The 15,228-nt window shown below is 40.3% G+C and overlaps 7 protein-coding genes across 9 annotated transcripts in view; 4 read left to right on the forward strand and 3 right to left on the reverse strand.

Moving 5' to 3' along the window:
- Nucleotides 1–320: 320 nt before the first annotated feature.
- Nucleotides 321–1,118, reverse strand: LOC104804397 (thymocyte nuclear protein 1). Its single transcript, XM_010528679.1, has one exon. The coding sequence runs from the start codon at nucleotides 1,061–1,063 to the stop codon at nucleotides 596–598; it is 468 nt and encodes a 155-aa protein (XP_010526981.1). The 5' UTR covers nucleotides 1,064–1,118; the 3' UTR covers nucleotides 321–595.
- Nucleotides 1,119–1,391: 273 nt separating this feature from the next.
- LOC104804398 (inositol-tetrakisphosphate 1-kinase 2-like) lies at nucleotides 1,392–4,029 on the forward strand. 2 transcript variants are annotated; one of them, XM_010528680.1, is made up of 6 exons: nucleotides 1,392–1,471; nucleotides 2,807–2,936; nucleotides 3,042–3,131; nucleotides 3,259–3,378; nucleotides 3,464–3,607; nucleotides 3,719–4,029. In XM_010528680.1, the coding sequence occupies exons 2-6, from the start codon at nucleotides 2,894–2,896 to the stop codon at nucleotides 3,757–3,759; spliced, it is 438 nt and encodes a 145-aa protein (XP_010526982.1). In that variant the 5' UTR covers nucleotides 1,392–1,471; nucleotides 2,807–2,893; the 3' UTR covers nucleotides 3,760–4,029. The 2 variants fall into 2 exon arrangements, with proteins under 2 accessions (XP_010526982.1, XP_010526983.1); XM_010528681.1 differs by having other exon boundaries at nucleotides 2,807–2,933.
- Nucleotides 4,030–4,875: 846 nt separating this feature from the next.
- LOC104804401 lies at nucleotides 4,876–8,442 on the forward strand. Its single transcript, XM_010528682.2, has 10 exons — nucleotides 4,876–5,452; nucleotides 5,613–5,710; nucleotides 5,806–5,851; nucleotides 6,159–6,241; nucleotides 6,346–6,410; nucleotides 6,759–6,820; nucleotides 7,383–7,442; nucleotides 7,625–7,657; nucleotides 7,984–8,049; nucleotides 8,149–8,442. Exons 1-10 carry the CDS (start codon nucleotides 4,982–4,984, stop codon nucleotides 8,191–8,193), a joined length of 1,029 nt encoding a protein of 342 aa, XP_010526984.1. The 5' UTR covers nucleotides 4,876–4,981; the 3' UTR covers nucleotides 8,194–8,442.
- A 102-nt stretch (nucleotides 8,443–8,544) lies between these two features.
- Nucleotides 8,545–9,472, reverse strand: LOC104804402. Its single transcript, XM_010528683.1, has one exon. The coding sequence runs from the start codon at nucleotides 9,303–9,305 to the stop codon at nucleotides 8,838–8,840; it is 468 nt and encodes a 155-aa protein (XP_010526985.1). The 5' UTR covers nucleotides 9,306–9,472; the 3' UTR covers nucleotides 8,545–8,837.
- Nucleotides 9,473–10,155: 683 nt separating this feature from the next.
- LOC104804403 (putative methyltransferase DDB_G0268948) lies at nucleotides 10,156–11,626 on the forward strand. The gene is made up of 2 exons (XM_010528684.1): nucleotides 10,156–10,412; nucleotides 10,863–11,626. The coding sequence occupies exons 1-2, from the start codon at nucleotides 10,263–10,265 to the stop codon at nucleotides 11,496–11,498; spliced, it is 786 nt and encodes a 261-aa protein (XP_010526986.1). The 5' UTR covers nucleotides 10,156–10,262; the 3' UTR covers nucleotides 11,499–11,626.
- A 178-nt stretch (nucleotides 11,627–11,804) lies between these two features.
- The window catches only part of LOC104804405 (pentatricopeptide repeat-containing protein At2g13600), a 3,906-nt gene continuing 482 nt past the window's right edge, over nucleotides 11,805–15,228 (forward strand). Inside the window, exons 1-2 of one of the 2 annotated variants that reach the window (XM_010528688.2) lie at nucleotides 11,805–12,090; nucleotides 12,183–14,103. In XM_010528688.2, the coding sequence (XP_010526990.1) occupies nucleotides 11,972–12,090; nucleotides 12,183–14,097 (2,034 nt within the window). In that variant the 5' untranslated portion in view covers nucleotides 11,805–11,971 and the 3' untranslated portion in view covers nucleotides 14,098–14,103. Of the gene's footprint in view, nucleotides 14,104–15,228 lie in introns of both variants that reach the window. The other variant, XM_010528687.2, reaches the window with a different exon arrangement.
- Nucleotides 14,208–15,228, reverse strand: part of LOC104804404 (ABC transporter G family member 5-like) — a 2,559-nt gene continuing 1,538 nt past the window's right edge. Inside the window, exon 2 of the mRNA XM_010528686.2 lies at nucleotides 14,208–15,003. Within this exon, the coding sequence (XP_010526988.1) occupies nucleotides 14,365–15,003 (639 nt within the window). The 3' untranslated portion in view covers nucleotides 14,208–14,364. The remainder of the gene's footprint in view (nucleotides 15,004–15,228) is intronic.

Raw genomic sequence — 15,228 nt, forward strand, 5'->3', positions numbered from 1 at the left:
TCCCTACACTACGAATTTCGAGATTTTACCTGTCATTTTCTCGTACGTTTAATCTATTTTATTTTCACGCTCGTCATTTTTTTCAAATATTTCATGAAAATAAAATACCAAATAATATATACTTTTAACCAAAATTAAATGAATCCAAACGCTATTTAATAAATTCAAATCAAATATTAAAAATAACTATAAAATTTTAAAAAAACATTTTATTTCGAACCAAACTGATAAAAATCAATTATATATAATTTTTACAAATCTTAAAAAAAAATCTAAAACGGAATCAATCCCAAACTAACGGGCAGGAAGAAAATAGGTGATGAGATAAATATGAAATGGGCTTAGTTTATATTCATCATTTTATGAGATGTTTTCACGTGTAAGATTTTTGCATTCCAGGCGTTCGATACAATGCCTCAACGAAGATGATTTTGAAGTTCATTCATAAAATCGCTACTAATCTTAGAAATTCCGATTTACAATCCCTAATCTTCACCAAAACATGCATAATTCAACTTAACCACACTTGATAGTTGATACCTCTGATTAAACCTCTGCTTCAGAAAACAAGCTCCCTCGAAAGGCTTGGAAAGAGTCAGGATTCGTCATCTTCTTCATCGTCGACACCATCTCCTCGAAACCCACCGCCCAATTCGCAAACCCTGATCCAGACATCTTCCTCTACCGGCACCACCGACAACCTCGGCTGCCGGAAAAGCACGAAGCCCTTCAACCCTTCATCTCCCTTCATCTCCTTCAGATCGACGAACCTCCTCATTTCCCCCACCTCTCTCACGTCGACCGAGCCATCTCCGCCGCCGTCCCCGTCGTCTTCGGTGTACCACTCACGCGTAACCTCCACGACGCCGACGACGCACCTGGATTTGGCGCCGGAGTGGTAGAAGAAGCAGAGATCGCCGACGGTCATGGACTTGAGATGCTTCTGGGCTTGCTTGTTCTTCACGCCGTCCCATTTGGTGAGTCCACCGTTCTCTGCCTGGTCCGACCACGACCACTCCCCTGGCTCCGTCTTCAGCAACCAATACCTCTTCGCTTTCCCCATTTCTCCTCACCGATTCGAGTTTTGTTTTTTTAATCTTTAATATTCGATGCCCCTTTTTCCCCTCCCCCGGGAAGCTGAAAATTCAAAATAAAAATTTCACTCATATTTTATTCGTAAATTTAAATTTGTAAAAGGCCCAATAATAAAGATGGGCTTTAGATCCACTCAGAAGCCCGAGCCTAAATCTATAATAATAGGCTGAGGCCCATTAAGGTTACGTGGAAATTCAGGGGAGAGGAAAAAACATAAAAAAAATAGGCGAAAAGCTTCCGAAACGATATTTTCTGCTTCTCTGTCTATAAATATTTTGCTCCGAAGCCTTGGCATTCTCCATCTTCTGATTTCTCTCCCAGTAAAGATTCCTCCTTTTTCTGATTTCTTGCAACCCAAGCTTGAAATTCTCTCTAGGTTTGCACAAATACCATCATAGATTCATGTATACGACTGTGTATTCAAAAGTTTCTGGAGTTCAGAACTGTTTTTTATGGAAATTGTCTGGTGTGCTAGTTCTACTCATCCATGTCTGATTCTGTTTCGTGGGTGTTCCACAGAACCGACAAACTTTGACACTTTGGGCAAGATTTTGGCTTTGTATTGTTGCTTTTATTTGTAGCTTTGGTGGTTGTTTTTTTTGGTAGATTCTACTCTGCAGGAACTTGCTTTGTTCATAACCGAATCGTTGTTTGGACTTATAATATATGCTTCTACTCGTGGTATCAGGAATCGTTTTCCTTATCCCCCTTGTTTTTATAGGAACATTCCTTCGTATAAATAAAAACCTTTTGGATTAGTCTCCATTGAGATGTCAAATGTTTTGGATGTTGTCTTTAGAGTTCTAAAATGATAAATCCTGGTTTTCATGCTTATTCTTGGGCTTTGGTTCTGCTTAAAATATCACTTCTCTTGATTTCACATGAAAATGTTGCAAACAGAGATTTAACAGCACATGGAGAATGTTAATGTACTATTGCCTATGGTTATTATGGTGTTTTTTGGTAAGTTGACACTGATTCCGTGACTTGGGAGAGCTTTGTTGCTATTCTACTATTGGTGTTTTGGTGGGTTTAGCCTTCATTCTTTTTGTTTTTTCAATGTTGGTTGTAGGGATTTTCCGAATCAGTTGCATTGATGCTCGGTTTTTCCTGGTCGTGGATTCTTACAAAGATGCTTTAAAATAAAACAGACTCACTGTTTGCAAAATCAGAACCTCAAAACTGTTGGCATGTTAAAATAAGGACAAGTTTTCAGTTTGGTTTTTGCTGTGATATCTCGGGTGATGTAACTGTAAACTAAGCTTGTCTTAATCCTGGGGTGGGGGAAAGAGGCATTTTCTTTGTTGCAATTGATCAGAACAGGCTACTTTCTGAACCCATTTGTGCTGAGAATGCAGTCATAGGATAGTGTTTCCCTTAGTGTTCTATGCTTGGAGCATTTTATATATCTCTATGTTTGGAAATTCGAATATGTTTCTTTGATGTGTTTAGCATGAGCCCTTCCAGTTCTTGTAACTCATTATGATGACTCGAAACATTTCGTTTTCGTTTGGATCAACTCGAGCCAAAAATCTCACAGCGTTGCCGTTAAGTTTTAACAGATCGAGTGTTGCTTGAAACGTTTCTGTGAAATGGGTTTTTTCCTTCGAAGTTCTTTTGTTTTGTGGGAATTATGTGATTTGTGGCATCTTGATATCCTTTTAACAAGAAAGGAGCTCATGGTTGTCTGTCTACAATCTTGTGCTTGAAGGATTACCAGCAAAAACATCCGAAAGTGAGCCAAGTGACCATCCTCGATCCTCAAACTGCAATACACCGAATACATAATCGGCAATCGATGCTGCAGTGTGTTGCAGATCTGAATCTGTCTGATTGTGGTGGTAACTTTTAATCCTTTTCGTTTCAAGTCCTTTCTTTCAACAGTTGATCTTGAAGCCATCCTTGGTTTGGTAATCTCTGCGGGCATAATTTGTGTTCCAAAGCAGATGGGGCTAAAATTGCCACCAGGTATCAAACTACATGCCAAAGGTTACTGGATTTATGTCAATCTGGACGTATTTCAATTGCCATTTCATGTAAGCAAGATATCTCTAAGAAACCTTGGAAAACTATCTCCTTCATGTATTGAATGGTTTCACTGTTCAATTTCTTTGTATGGCTACAAATCTTTTTTCATATATTTGCTTTCGCCGACTTGTCCAGTGGCAAAACCTCTCTTGGTTGATGGAACTGCAAAGTCGCATCAGATATTGCTAGCCTATGACCGGTTCTCGCTTTTGGAACTTGAACCCCTACTGGTCCTTCAAGAGTTTGTGAATCATGGTATTGGATTTGTCCACTTTGGATCATCCTCTGTTAAATCTTGATTGCGTTCTGTCTTGCCTGAAAAGGCGGAGTTCTGTTCAAGGTTTTCGTGGTGTTGTGAGGCGGTGTTCTCTACGGAATGTGAGCAACTGTGAAAGAGCCAAAGTTGCTGGTGTGTTTCAGTTCCTGAGGGTTTCTTCTGCTTCATCTTCTCCAGATGACACTGACTTAGACCCACGTATTGCTGGTGAGAATATGCTTCTTACCCTTTTCCTCTATCTCTCATGTACCATATCGGATGTATTCTTACGTATATATGTATGTATCTATATGTATGCATGTACTGTTGTTGGCACAGAGTTACCGCCAAGGTCATTGCTCGAGACCTTTGTCAAATGATTACAAGAATCTGACTGGTAAAGTCTTGACCTTTGGTCGGGTTTTAAATGGCGACTGGCTGCTTTCCTTCAACGTAGATATGATCCGAGAACATGGGAGCAGAGACGTGTTTTACGCCGTCGGCATCAACTGCTTTCTTGGCAAGTAATAAACCTTGCTGCGTTCAGATTTAAAGAGGTTGTCTCTTGTTTCTATATTTTGTAGTTTTTTATTTTAAATTTTTTAGAAATCTTTGATTGATTTGGATGAATTCAATCTTGTTTTTTCTGTATATTTTAAGGCTTTAATTCAATTCTTCATTTTTTTTTTGTTTCTATATTTCGTTATTAATTCAACCCCAAGAAAGGTATGATTTGGTCCAATTCAATTCTTCATTTTTTTGGGTTATTCTCTCTTGTATTTTAAGCCGTACATAATAACAAATAACCGTGTCCGGTCTAAAGGGATTTACGCCGTCGAAAATTCAGTCTTATTGTTTTCAAAAGTATAATAAATAAATTGAATACCTAGGCTATGAAAAAATACGCATTGGTTTTATGTGTAGTTTTGTTTCTGTTAAAAAAAAGAGGTTAAACTGTAAAAACAAAAAAAGAAGGTGAATTTCTGCTTGTAAAAAAAGAACTGTGGAAATATCAATGCGACGCAAAAGTGAAAAAAAGAAAATAAATATGACATTTTATTCAAATGAACTAGTTGGATCGCAGCAATTTCATGGATACACTACCAAAAAAAATTACTTTTAACCCACTTTTCGGTTAAAAAAATCTTAAATACCTTTTTTTTTTCATTTTTTTATGAATTTATTACGACTAACATATAACTGATATACAACTAAAATAATAAGTAGTTATAATCGTATAGAGATGAAAGTCTCAAATAAAATATAGTTTTTTTAAAAATTCGATAGATAATTTTTTTTGTCACTTTTTTAGAATCAATTGTAACTATATTTAGAATTAATTACGAAATCGTAATAACGAAATTGTTTTCGAACGGACAAATATCACGTGTAATTTCGTCTTTTCAATAAAAAAAAATAATTCCTTGTGTTTTTTGACGTGAAATTGCTGCGACCAACTGTGTAATTTGAGTAAAATGCCCAAATAAATATGTGAAGAAAAAGGAAAAACATTTATCCGTTGGCCGTACCACCGACCGGAGAACTACTACTGCACACATCTTCCTCGTCCGATCAACTGGAAGCGGAAGTTGCTGCTCTTCCATGGCTTTCTCACCTTCCTTCACATCACCATCAGCACGCTTAAGCGTTGTCTCCTTCTCCCAAACCCACCAATCTCTGAACCCATCTGCTTCGCTCCCGTTCTCGCCCTTGACCCGCCAAAAAACCCCTCATCTCCGTCTGGTCATCGCCTCCGCATCCAAATCACAGACGAAACAGACCGCGAGAAAGCGGTCATCGTCATCGTCATCGTCATCGTCGGTGCCTGCGAAGGGTAGTGGAAGTACAAATAAGAAGCGGAGAAGGAAGGGGAAAAGTGGGGTTTCGGGGGATGATGATTGGGATATGAGCGACGCAGAGATTGTTGAGGAAGATGATGATGGTGATTTTTCTTCGAATTCGCGGTCTCTGTCGACGTATAGTCCTCCGACAATGCCGAAACCACCATCTGGGTTCGTGATCGATGAAAGTGGTAGGGTTCTTATGGCTTCTAATAAGCGAATCGCTACCATTGTAAGTTCAATCTTCTATTCTTGCCTCCTTTTTCCTTTTTCTAGTCGCAAATTTATTGGTTCAGATTCAAACAGAGCCTAATTCTATGCTTCTGACTTCTGAGTGCCCTTTACTCTGGAAATTTGTCGGCTTCAACAGTTGAAAGTTTTATTGTGGACAGATTGATTCTACGAACAACAGCCCTTTGGATTGTGTTATAAGAAGAATATTTACGAGTTCTCGGGGAGAAGAATGCATGCTTCTATGTCCTGTTGATACGTGAGTGTTCACATTTGGTGTTTTCGCCATTGGAGTTGCTCTATTTTTGTTCCCTTTCCTTCTATCCTGCTTGATCGATTGCTTTGTGGCTCCAGACCAGTCCAGATTTTGAAGAGCACAAATATAGATGGATGGTCGGCTGTAAGTTTCTTTTCCTTGAATCTTTCTGTTCTTTGTGTTTAGCTTTCCTCGACTTAGAAGTTTTCTTACCACTCTAAAGTTCATCTGAAATCCTGTATTGTGAAGTAGGAAAAAGAAATACCGAGATTTACATTTCGTTATAATGTTGAACCAGTTGATACAGCTAAGGTTCTTGGGATCTACCATTGTTGGGATGTAGGAGAAGTCATTTTGTGCAGAATTTCATCCTTGTGGATAAAGATTGCATTTAACAGGACCTGTGTATTTAGCTCTCATTCTTATGGGTGTCGTTGCTTTTGCCTTTTAGGTCAGCGATGAAGAGGTTGAAGCTCTTCTTCCGACTGCTGCCTTTGCTCTTGCTAAAATACATATGCATCTTGTAAACAGCGGGTATGACGGTATCTGTGTTTGGAGATTATTAATCTGGAAATTTTCTTTATTCCCTTTTTTTCTTGATGTCCAATACTATTAAATGTGCTACTGTGTCTTATCAGATTTTGTTACACTGCAAGAGGAGGATTTTGCTACACAGAAGATAATGTCTTTGATTTCCGCACAGGCAATGAGCTTCCCTTCCTATTGATGTTAAGAAAGTACTTTTGATGAAAATTCTTCATCATCTATGCTATATATGCACATGGAAATGTATCTCTTTCATATTTATGGTGGTTATGAATTCGATCGAACTTCCATTTGAAATGGTATGTCAAGAATTAACACCAAACATATGAAGAAAAATCTTAAAGGAGAAAAGTGTCTGTGCTCGTATTAGGGGACTTGCATGTTTGGTAAATTCCAAATGGGATCGATCTACTTGATGATGAAACCCACTGGAGATTTTAGGTCATCCATATTTCCAGATTTTACTGTTGTGATTACGTGTTTACAAATTTCTGAACATTTGCAGATGACGGCCAAGACGTTGAAGGCTTGCCAACAGAAGGAATTGAAATTACGTGTTTCCATCTGGTATGATAACGTCAGCTGTTCTTGCTCTTGCCATCACTGCTACTTAAAACGTTAGGGAATTAGGATGGACCTGTGTCTTGCTTGGTCATAGTTTTAAGGAGCCTTAAAATATCTGGACACTCCATTTCCTCCAGAAAGGCCTCTTGGTTTTCTTTTTAAACTTCTCTTTTTGTGAAAACCATGCAAGCTTTTTTGCTACATTACAAATGTCTTTCTTTTGCTGCTGCTCCGTCTTCTATATGCTTTGCTCCGACACTAGGAAATCTGTTTTGGCTACTTCAGAATTTTAACAATTTCCGTTATGGAACTTGATTCTTTGTTGTTTTATGTTGTAAAGCATGAAACAACCATGAAACTCTGATTTTGATTTGGTGTGAACTTATCCTAGCCAATGATTCTACGACTAATCACGAATTGGTTCACTTCCTTGGAACAAGTCCAATGTTAAATGCAAACGTTATGCAGTTAAAACCGATGATTATCTTTTGTATTTGCGTTGTTAAAAGAAAATTCAGAGTCACACTTCTTCCACTTTCCTCATCTCAAATTCTATTTGGAACAGGATGGAGCCCATTACATGATCTACACACCTTCAGATCCACTTCTATTTGTTGCTGTAAAGGCAAGTTTCTAAATTTGCAGTACTTATTGTAGATTAGTATATTGTCTCCTTGAGCTGAATACGGTTTTAGTTGTTACTACCTCAAGAAAAAGGAAGAAAGAAGCTGTTGATTAGCGTATTTCGATGTAACTATATCCGGAGAAATAGACAAAATCTGATACAGGTGAATTTCATTTGCGCAGGATCAGAACGGGCAGCTACGAATTGCGGATGATGTAAGCTGAACCTTGACTATTTTCCTGTTCCGTTTTTGTTGTCCAAATGCATCTCTTCATACCCATATAGAATATCGATCTTAAACATAAGACCTTGTGGCTCTCTTCTCTTTTCCGAATCAGTTGCATTGATGCTCGGTTTTTCCTGGTCGTGGATTCTTACAAAGATGCTTTAAAATAAAACAGACTCACTGTTTGCAAAATCAGAACCTCAAAACTGTTGGCATGTTAAAATAAGGACAAGTTTTCAGTTTGGTTTTTGCTGTGATATCTCGGGTGATGTAACTGTAAACTAAGCTTGTCTTAATCCTGGGGTGGGGGGACAGGAACTCCTAGAAGATCCAGCCGTGATCAGCGCCATAGACGAGGAGACAGAATTCAATGCCTTGGTGGTATGTGAAATACATAGTAAAACAGTAACGCTGTCTATCTTACAGTCGAGAGTTTGAATGTTCGGTTTTAAGACTCCCCATTTCGTACTTTCCCCGCAGGAGGAAGAGGCGGCTCTTCTCGAGTCACTGCTAGGCGAAAGATAATACCGACGGGCCTTGATCGGGGCGTTAGTTGTTAGTTCCCTTTTTCTTTTTACCTTCTCCTCTTCCTCCTCTGTTACAGGCAAGTTCTCTTTCATGTAAACCCTTAAGTCATATCTTTGAAGCAGGTGTGAAGATAAGCAAGATCTCATTTTGCCATGCAAATGTGTATGTGTGTGTGTATGTCTCACGGAACATGATAGAAGTCCTTTGGCAGGAATTTAAAAACTCTTATAGGAAAGGATTTTTTTCTATGGTTTGTGTATTTATATGATGTCATGTGACTGTGATCAATATGTACAAAACGCAAAAAATCAACAATCTTGCTAACTATTCACAAATCAGACGGGAAAAAAACAAATCTCGATCCGGCCATTGATGGCGACAATTCCGTCCAAAACCTGATCCAATCTTGGATCATTTAGCTTGAGGAAAGATCTGTTGGTCCTAATGATTTAAAGGGTGTTGTGTTTAGGGTTCATATGTCTGTAAAGGGGGAACATTTCGAACATAAACATGAAACACCCGATCTGAGTCGCAGGTTGCAGAGATTCTCCTTTGTTTTGTCACTGTAAGAAACCCTAATAACAACCTGTCGAGCGACGGTCTCTGCGAGAATGTGCAGGCGTAACCATTCAACAGATTCTTCAAGTTCCCATGGAAATGGCCAATGGCATCTCGCTTTCGTGCGACGCAAGGCTGGAATTGCTCGAGGTGGACGTTCGCTTCTTCGATCTGTTCCCTTCCTGCCCGCCATTCGACATAAGGGCTTGTCCTGACTGGACTTTGGCAGGCGTTTCCTCGTGTTGGGACTCGGGGTTTCGTCCAGGAGGCTCGATTTCACGGGTCACCGTGTCAGCATCGGCGTTGCCACCGGATCCAACGACCATCCTGAAGCCGAGGGCCCGGGAAAGGAGGCGGTAGACGAAGGTGAGAAGCCAGAAAAGCCACGGGAGACAGACGAAGGTGATGCCGACGTAGGAGAGCCAGGAGGGCGGGTAAGGGAGGATGGTGTAGGCGATGAGACAGCCGCCTCCGACGGCGATGGAGAGGAGAAGGAAAAAGGTTACGAGATAGACGAAGGCCTGTCCTGCCCCAGGATCTGGCACTGCCATTTTCCCCCCGCTTACGATCGACTCTTCTTGATCACGAAACCGATCGCTCCGCCGCGTGAGAGTACGATATCAGACCAAGAAACTGAAACATGGGTTCTTGTCTTTTTCCGTCGTCCATGTTTTCGTATTTTCGTTCTCTTGTTTTGTGAATAGATATGTTGAACAAGAAAAACAGGATGAAATGTATTTTGCTATAAAAGGTAGTGTGTTTTAGCCTTTAACCCTCTTACAGTCGAGGGACCTCCGTACATAAAGGAGCCATGAAATATTCATATAATTATATAGATGGATTGAAAAACGTGATCATATGCACTAATAATATTATCATTGAATTATTTATAGTTTAAAAATAAAAAGACTGTTAATTAAATTAATTAAAAGAAAGTGAGAGAACTAAATGAAACAAAAAAAATAAAAGGGAATTTTTTTTTTGGAGTGGATTCGATGCGATTTAGTCAATGGTTGGAACTTGGAATCGTATAGGGTGAGGAATATTCGACAAATTAGTCATTTGTACCAACTCATCGATTATATCATATGCTAATATATTATAAAACCGCTCCAAACATTTACCCCATTTTATATTTGTATATATTCGTCATGCATGTATCTTATTCATAATTTTAAAAGTCTATACCATTGTAGGCAAAACATCTTTTTTACTAATTTTATTGGACCGACCACTTGTCAGTTTTTTTATTAAACCAATTCTAAATTCCAAACTCTAAACCGATTATAAACCCTAAATCTTAACTCTAGAGTTGTTAACTCAGGTACTGTACTGACCCTAATTTGTTTTTACCCTAATTTGTTTTTAAGAAGAAAAAAAACCAATTGATAAAGCATAAAGCCCAAAAAAACCTAGTCAGCTTCTTGGAAAGTTCCTTTTTCTCTTGGGTTAATCAGTCATCTACTGTTTATATACTTGGATAACTCTGAACATCATCGCCGGAGAAAATGGCAGGATTGTTCGACAAACAAGCCGATTTGTACTTGGATGCAAGGCCAACCTACCCGTCGGAATGGTACTCCAAGCTCGCCGGCATCACTCTCCGCCGTGACCTGGCCTGGGACGTCGGGACTGGCAACGGCCAGGCTGCTCTAAGCGTCAGCGTTCATCACCCTCTTCCCTATTTTTTTTTTCTCTCTCTCTCTCTTCATTTTCCGCTCACTGCAAGAGAAACTATCTGAGTTCAAATTCGAATCGGAGTTCGAATTTCTTGTAGATAACAAATGCTAGATTGATCCTGTGGTGCAATGCTTAAGATGCTTCCTGTGGTGCAATTTCTTGTAGATATCAAATGTTCAGATCGTTGATTTTCCCATAGATTTCCCTGTAGATCGTGCCAATGATTTTGCTTTCGTTGGATGCTAGATTAATCAGAAAACGTTAAACAAAAAATCGTTGAAGATCGGAAAAACTGAAACGAACAGAAACCAAATCTCCGATTTCAGAAATTACATCATGATGTGTAGTGTCTTCTCTCCCATTGATAAAGAACCCACACGAATTCAAAAACTGCGATCTGACCATTTCATTTCGGATTTCGCAAGCAGATCGCAGAGCACTACGACAGAGTCATCGCGACGGACGTAAGCGAATCGCAGCTGAAGCTCGCGATGCCGAACCCGAAGGTCGTTTACCACCACACTCCGCCATCGATGACCGACGACGAGCTCGTCGATCTGATCGGAGGAGAAAACTCCGTCGACCTCATCACGGTGGCTCAAGCCGTACACTGGTTCGACCTCCCGAGATTCTACGCGCTCGCCACGCGCCTCCTACGCAAACCCAGCGGAGTGATCGCGGTGTGGTGTTACAGCGACGTCGTAGTGAACCAAGAGTTCGACGCCGTCTTGAAGAGATTCCACACTGAAACGCTGCCGTTTTGGAAGTACCCAAACATTCAGTACCTGTTCGACGCTTACAAAACGCTGCCGTTTCCGTTTGAGGGCGTGGGAATGGGGTCCGAGGGTGAGCCTATGGAGCTAGAAATGCCCACGACGACGGCGTTCGAGGGGATCGTACGGATGCTGAGATCGTGGTCGGCGGTCGTCGCGGCCAAAGACAAAGGGTTCGATCTGTTGTCGGAAAATGTGGTGAGAGAGCTCGAGACCGCGTGGGGCGGATCTAGGCTGGTTCGCAACGTCGTCTATAAGGCTTTTATGTTAGCCGGAAGAGTTAGGGTTTGAAAGAAACGAATTAAATTAGAATTATTCTCATCAAAAAAGATAATTTTCTAAAAATAAGTGGTTATATGTATCGTGTGTTAATGGTTTTCTAATATTTAAATAAGTGGTTATTGTGCTATTCTGTTTGATATTTTGAATTTTGGTTTGATATTGATTTTTGGAATTGGTTTGGTTTCTGTTCGGATTCGATTTTCATTTTTTTAAAAAAAGATAATTTTCTAAAATATCATTCGATTTTACCGTTAAAATAAATAAAATTAAACCAAAATCCCCCCAAAAAAATATTAAAGCTAAAACCACAAAAACCGAACCGAAAAAGGAAAATTACTCATTTTACCGTTAAAGCAGCGCCAAAGTCTCCAGATTGGATCGGAGATGAAATCTCTTGTTCCGTCTCATCTCTCAACGGTGTTGTAATATTTTCATGGAACCCATTTCTTCATCCGAAACCCTAGTCTCATGAACCCACAGTAATGGAATGGCAAGGCAAATTCTGCAAAAAGTCGTCGCCTGCGATCTCGTTTTCGCGGATTCATCATCACCATTCGCGAAGCTTCTCGATTCGTGCATCCGATCAAAGTCGGCCCGAGATGTTCGTCGCGTCCATGCACTTATCGTCAAATCGCAGTTCTCAGATGAGGTATTTATACAGAACAGGCTCATTGATGCTTATGCGAAATGCAGGTGCTTGGTGGACGGGCGCAGGGTGTTCGATGAAATGTCTGTGAGAAACATTTACTCTTGGAACTCTGTCCTAACCGCTTTGACGAAGTCTGGATTTCTCGATGAGGCTGAGAGAATGTTTTGGTCGATGCCTGACCATGATCAGTGTACTTGGAATTCTATGGTTGCTGGGTTTGCGCAGCATAATAGCTTTGAAGAGGCTTTGCATTATTTCGCTTTGATGCATAAGAAGGACTTTGTGCTCAATGAATATACATTCGGCAGCGGTCTCAGTGCTTGTGCAGGTTTAATGGACATGAAAAAGGGTACCCAAATCCATGCTTTGATAGCAAAGTCACCAGGTTTGTCGGATGTTTATATAGGCTCTGCACTTGTTGACATGTATTCAAAATGTGGGAGCACAGGAAGCGCTCAGCTGGTTTTTGACGAGATGAGTGATAGAAATGTTGTGTCCTGGAATAATTTGATTACATGCTACGAACAAAATGGTCCGGCAATGGAAGCTCTCAAGGTTTTCCTCATGATGTTGAAGTCTGAGTTTGAGCCAGATGAAGTGACGTTAACAAGTGTAGTCAGTGCTTGTGCAAGCATGTCGGCACTTAAGGTTGGTCAGGAAATTCATGGACGTGCTATTAAGAATGATAAGTTAAGGGATGATCTTGTTCTCAGCAATGCCTTCGTGGACATGTATGCAAAGTGTCGCAGAATAAATGAAGCTAGGTACATATTTGATAGGATTCCAACTAAGAATATTGTGTCAGAAACTTCCATGGTCAGTGGGTATGCAAAGACTGCGAGCACAAAGGCGGCTAGACTTATGTTTACGGAAATGATAGAAAGGAATGTTATATCATGGAATGCACTTATAGCAGGCTATACCCAAAATGGGGAAAATGAAGAGGCGATCAATCTCTTCCGCATCCTGAAGAGAGAGTCAGTATGCCCAACTGACTATACTTTCGGGAATCTACTAAATGCATGTGCTAATCTTGCGGATCTGCATCTTGGTTTGCAGGCTCATGTGCATGTGCTGAAGCATGGGTTTAAATTTCAATCTTGCGAAAGGTCTGATATATTTGTGGGTAATGCCTTGATAGACATGTATGTGAAATGCGGATCTGTGGAAGATGGTTATCTTGCATTTAAGAAAATGTCGGAAAGAGATTGCGTCTCATGGAATGCAATGATTGTGGGATATGCCCAAAATGGTTATGGGATCGAGGCTCTTGCTTTGTTCCGGGAAATGCTGGATTCTGGAGAAAAACCAGACCACATTACCATGATCGGCGTTCTTTCTGCATGCAATCATTCAGGATTTGTAGAAGTAGGGAGACACTACTTTTCTTCTATGTACAGAGATTTCGGGGTGTCTCCGCATATGGACCATTACACATGTATGATTGATTTGCTTGGTCGAGCTGGGTATCTAGAAGAAGCTAAGAACATGATTGAGGAGATGCCTATGCAGCCTGACTCTGTTATATGGGGATCTTTTCTTGCTGCTTGTAAAATTCACCGGCACATCACATTAGGTGAATACGCAGCAGAGAAGCATCTTGAGATAGACCCTTCCAATTCTGGACCATATGTACTTCTCTCAAACATGTATGCTGAGCTTGGAAGATGGGGCGATGTGATGAGAGTACGGAAGTTGATGAGGAAACAAGGAGTCATTAAGCAGCCAGGGTGTAGTTGGATAGACATACAAGGACATGTCAATGTTTTCATGGTAAAGGATAAAAGGCATCCTCGCAAGAACCAAATTCGTCGGCTTCTTAAGACTCTCATGGTACAGATGAAACAAGCTGGTTATATCCCTGATACCATAAACTATGAGGAATACGAAGAGCCGGATGAGATGGAATCGGCATTGGATGACCAAATGGATCACTCAGCTGATGCTGCTTTCGGGTAATCTCATGTAAGTAAATTGCTCTATACTTTTTTATGTTATTTATTTTAATAACTGTGCAGTGATCCCATGACACCGGAAATAGGAGATAGGAAAGCCCAGAGAATATTATATCAAATGAAAAATCTCTTCGCAGAAGACCTTTTTTTTTCACTTCTTTAGTGAATCTCAGTTTTCTTCTTCAGAAGCTATACGAAGTAAATCTCGAAACATGTGAACAAACATGTTCATGAAAGACTTACATGAAAGACAGTATTTTTACCATATCCTTCAAGCTCGGGTGCCCTTGAAACTTAGTTGGGATTGGGAGCACCTACACCTCAGGATCACATAGGAAATAAACCTGTAGACTAAGATAAAACAAACCATGATCATAACATTTCTCCATCGACTCTCCTTTCCATACCCTTCTTCTCTTAGTAGACCCTCTTCAGTGACTTGGCATTTACCAAGAACATACTCCAAGCACTTGTTTGACTTGGAGAACTCATTTATCAGAAATCCTTCGAAGGGATACTTGAACAGAGAGATGTAATTCATGAAAATCCAGTAGCTGGGGATCTCGTGCTTCGATATGAAGTAGCCAGAGAACAGAAAGAACGAGCCCATGAAACCGGAAATCACTGAATTTCCGACGATGAAATTAGGAACCAGTGCACTAAAGCACACGACAACTGAGTTTGCCGTGTAAAGAATCAACCAAATCAGCAACAAAAAGTGCAGAAATGCCATGAAATTAGGGTTTAGTCCCACCAACCAGTATACTGGGACAGTGAATAGGATAGCTAGGATGAGCAGAAATGGCAAGTAGACGAGTCCATTAGCAATTGCATATGACGATACTCTGTAGCTTCCACTTGAGGTCTCCTTCATTAGAATCTCCCTTTCTTGCAGAAATATCGGCAGTGCCTCTATTGTTGTAGTTAGCACATGAAATTAGGGTTTAGTCCCACCAACCAGTATACTGGGACAGTGAATAGGATAGCTAGGATGAGCAGAAATGGCAAGTAGACGAGTCCATTAGCAATTGCATATGACGATACTCTGTAGCTTCCACTTGAGGTCTCCTTCATTAGAATCTCCCTTTCTTGCAGAAATATCGGCAGTGCCTCTATTGTTGTAGTTAGCAGGAAT

This window comes from Tarenaya hassleriana, unplaced genomic scaffold (assembly GCF_000463585.1).
Source record: "Tarenaya hassleriana unplaced genomic scaffold, ASM46358v1 Cleome9, whole genome shotgun sequence".
In the NCBI taxonomy this organism is placed as follows: Eukaryota; Viridiplantae; Streptophyta; class Magnoliopsida; order Brassicales; family Cleomaceae; genus Tarenaya; species Tarenaya hassleriana.

Bases quoted from the DNA above. Each gene is read 5' to 3' on its own strand.
- LOC104804401 (XM_010528682.2), top strand. From the start codon at position 4,982: ATGGCTTTCTCACCTTCCTTCACATCACCATCAGCACGCTTAAGCGTT. The intron at 6,242-6,345 runs GTATGACGGTAT...GTGTCTTATCAG, and splicing joins ATGCATCTTGTAAACAGCGG to ATTTTGTTACACTGCAAGAG. The intron at 7,443-7,624 runs GCAAGTTTCTAA...TCATTTGCGCAG, and splicing joins TTCTATTTGTTGCTGTAAAG to GATCAGAACGGGCAGCTACG.
- LOC104804397 (XM_010528679.1), bottom strand. From the start codon at position 1,063: ATGGGGAAAGCGAAGAGGTATTGGTTGCTGAAGACGGAGCCAGGGGAG.
- LOC104804398 (XM_010528680.1), top strand. From the start codon at position 2,894: ATGCTGCAGTGTGTTGCAGATCTGAATCTGTCTGATTGTGGTG. The intron at 2,937-3,041 runs GTAACTTTTAAT...GTTCCAAAGCAG, and splicing joins GAATCTGTCTGATTGTGGTG to ATGGGGCTAAAATTGCCACC. The intron at 3,132-3,258 runs GTAAGCAAGATA...CGACTTGTCCAG, and splicing joins TATTTCAATTGCCATTTCAT to TGGCAAAACCTCTCTTGGTT.
- LOC104804403 (XM_010528684.1), top strand. From the start codon at position 10,263: ATGGCAGGATTGTTCGACAAACAAGCCGATTTGTACTTGGATGCAAGG. The intron at 10,413-10,862 runs GTCAGCGTTCAT...TTTCGCAAGCAG, and splicing joins ACGGCCAGGCTGCTCTAAGC to ATCGCAGAGCACTACGACAG.
- LOC104804402 (XM_010528683.1), bottom strand. From the start codon at position 9,305: ATGGCAGTGCCAGATCCTGGGGCAGGACAGGCCTTCGTCTATCTCGTA.